This window comes from Dioscorea cayenensis, chromosome 17 (genome assembly GCF_009730915.1).
Source record: "Dioscorea cayenensis subsp. rotundata cultivar TDr96_F1 chromosome 17, TDr96_F1_v2_PseudoChromosome.rev07_lg8_w22 25.fasta, whole genome shotgun sequence".
NCBI classification, from domain to species: domain Eukaryota; kingdom Viridiplantae; phylum Streptophyta; class Magnoliopsida; order Dioscoreales; family Dioscoreaceae; genus Dioscorea; species Dioscorea cayenensis.
In genome coordinates, this window is record NC_052487.1 from 1,241,609 (window position 1) to 1,244,290 (window position 2,682).

The 2,682-nt window shown below is 35.7% G+C and overlaps 1 protein-coding gene across 1 annotated transcript; it reads right to left on the bottom strand.

Moving 5' to 3' along the window:
• Window positions 1-360: 360 nt before the first annotated feature.
• On the bottom strand, window positions 361-2,241 carry LOC120280001 (chalcone synthase-like). The gene is made up of 2 exons (XM_039286690.1): window positions 2,012-2,241; window positions 361-1,440 (listed from the first exon to the last, which is right to left on the bottom strand). The coding sequence occupies exons 1-2, from the start codon at window positions 2,181-2,183 to the stop codon at window positions 434-436; spliced, it is 1,179 nt and encodes a 392-aa protein (XP_039142624.1). The 5' UTR covers window positions 2,184-2,241; the 3' UTR covers window positions 361-433.
• Window positions 2,242-2,682: the final 441 nt, after the last annotated feature.

Below are 2,682 nucleotides of genomic sequence, written 5' to 3' on the forward strand. Positions count from 1 at the left end.
TTACTCATTGTTTCATGTTAGATTGGCATTATCTATTCGATTACAAAGGTAGTGTTGATCGTTTCTTCTCTTACAAAGGTTGGGGCATTATCTATTTGTTTTAGCAATGAGAGCAATGTGTATTTTACTGAACATTTCCAACCCCCAATTTTGGAAGGTGACTAACTAATTAAAAAAAAACACATATATTTTTTAAAATATATTATTATAAATATGAATATAAATATAAATATAAATATATATTTATATTTATATATTAATAAAACGCACAAGCCACTAACCTTAGCATGGGAGAGAGTTAATCCCTCCACTTCTGACTTAATAATAAGAGAATGAGTTATCATCCTTGTGACGTGACAATTAATAATAATATTTTATTATAAGATAAAACACAAATACTTTGTTTGACATGTGTAAAAATAAATCACACCTATTACTTTTGGTCATTGCAAGAAAATGCACGGAGGACAACAGTTTCCATAGTCAAGCCAGGGCCAAATCCATATAGCACTCCATAGTCAAGCCCTTCTCCGGTTGTGCTTTGCCCTTGCTTGACCGAATGCTTCCTCATCTCATCCATGATGAAGAGAACGCACACACTAGACATATTCCCATACTCACTGAGCACATGTCTAGTGGCTCTCATCTTCTCTGGCTTCAACTCCAACTTCTCTTCAACCCTATCAAGAATAGCACGCCCTCCAGGATGAACAATCCAAAACAATGAGTTCCAGTCTGAGATACCCAAAGGTTTGAACGCCTTCACCAAACTGTTCTCAATGTTCTTTGCAATGATGTTCGGTACTTGGCTGATAGAATGGAACACAAGCCCCACCTCCCTGAGATATCCTTCAATGGCTCCCTCACTATCCGGGAGTATAGATTGATCCGTGGACACTAGCTCAAAGATAGGAGTCTCAATGCCGGGAATAGGGTTAGCTCCTACGATCACGGCCGCAGCTCCATCACCAAAGATAGCTTGACATACAAAGTTATCAAAGTGAACATCATCAAGTCCTCGGAAAAAAACAGCATTAATCTCCGAACACACAATGAGCACACGAGCATTCTCATTATTCTCTGCCAGGTCTTTAGCTATACGTAGCACGCTGCCACCGGCAAAGCAGCCAAGGCCGTAGAGCATGACACGTTTGGTGGACGGTGAGAAGCCGAGGAGTTTAATCAGCCTGTAGTCGGCTCCGGGCAAGTCTGGGCCACCGATGGCACTAAAGATGACATGTGTGATCTCAGACCGTGGACGTCCCCATTCCTCCAGTGCTTTGATGGCGGCCTTTGCTCCTAGCTTTGGCACCTCTTCCACCATTATGTCATGGCGAGTGTCTAGTGAGTTCTCTTCTTTGAAGGAACACAGATTGGAATTCTCTTTTAGTATCTCTTCAGTTAAGAACATATGTCTCTTCCTGATCATAGACTTCTCACCTTCATTCGTGAATATATGCATGGAGATTAGTTCTAATTTTTTACAAAAGAAACGTTCATGCATGCATGCACGTATGTTGTTGAAATTTAAAAATACTAAAATAACTAAATAATAAATAAAATGTGTCGTGAGACGGCATCGTTACTCTCAAGTTCACTTTTTTTCACGTTAAGATTCTCTAATACATATAAACATGGATATCTTACATTAAAATTTTGATAATCTAAAATTTTAATTTTTAGATATTTCTAAAAATAAATTGTTTATATCACGCCTTGTATCAGTAACAAGCAAATAAGCTCATATGATCAACTGCAAGCAAACAAACATGCTCACATTGTTGATAAGCAAGCAAACTCACAACCTCAAGCAATGCAACTCTCTTGATAATATATATGTTGAAATGTAAAATAATAAAATTAATTCATAATAAATAAAATACTTAAGACCAGGATATTAATCCCATATATAGACACATAAGTAATAAATAAAATATAAAATATCTTCGTCATAAAATTTTGATAATTTAAAATTCTAATTGTAAACATTACACTAAATCATATGACTTACATATTCGCTTGAATTTTTCCTTGAGCTCATGCTTGTGCTCATTGTTTGTGACTCTGAAGAAGTAGTCAGGGTATGTGCTTTGTTCTACAACGTTGGGAGGGTTGGCCGTTCCGATGGCTAGCACCGCAGCTGTTGGCGCCTTCTCATAATCAACTTCATTGCTAATCGCCATTGATTTGAATTAACTATGAGTTTTGGTTTGTAACTAGTTAATGACTCTATGCTGAGGGTGTAACTTCCTAATTTGCGCCCATATATATGTATACACATATATATAACAACACAAGGCCGCTAACTATCTTTGAAAGTCATACTGCACTAGTAGTTGTTCCAGCACGTTATATAATGTGGAAAAGACTCCATGCATGACTTCAGGTTCTGTGTTTGGTGTAAAGCTACGTGCATAGATGATATAATACCATATCTTCGAATGGTTAATTTAGACAGTCCGTGAGTGGGAATTATTATTATTATTATTATTATTGTTGTTATCACTGTGTTATTTTCGAAGTATTTGAGGGAATTAAAAAAGCATCTCACTTGCTGTGATACTGATGTTAAATTTTTTTTTAGATATTGTTTGAGTTAAAATGATTTTTTAAGTAAATAAATTTTATGATGTATATTATTAAATACTAAATATTAATTTGATTTTAATAAATAAACTACAG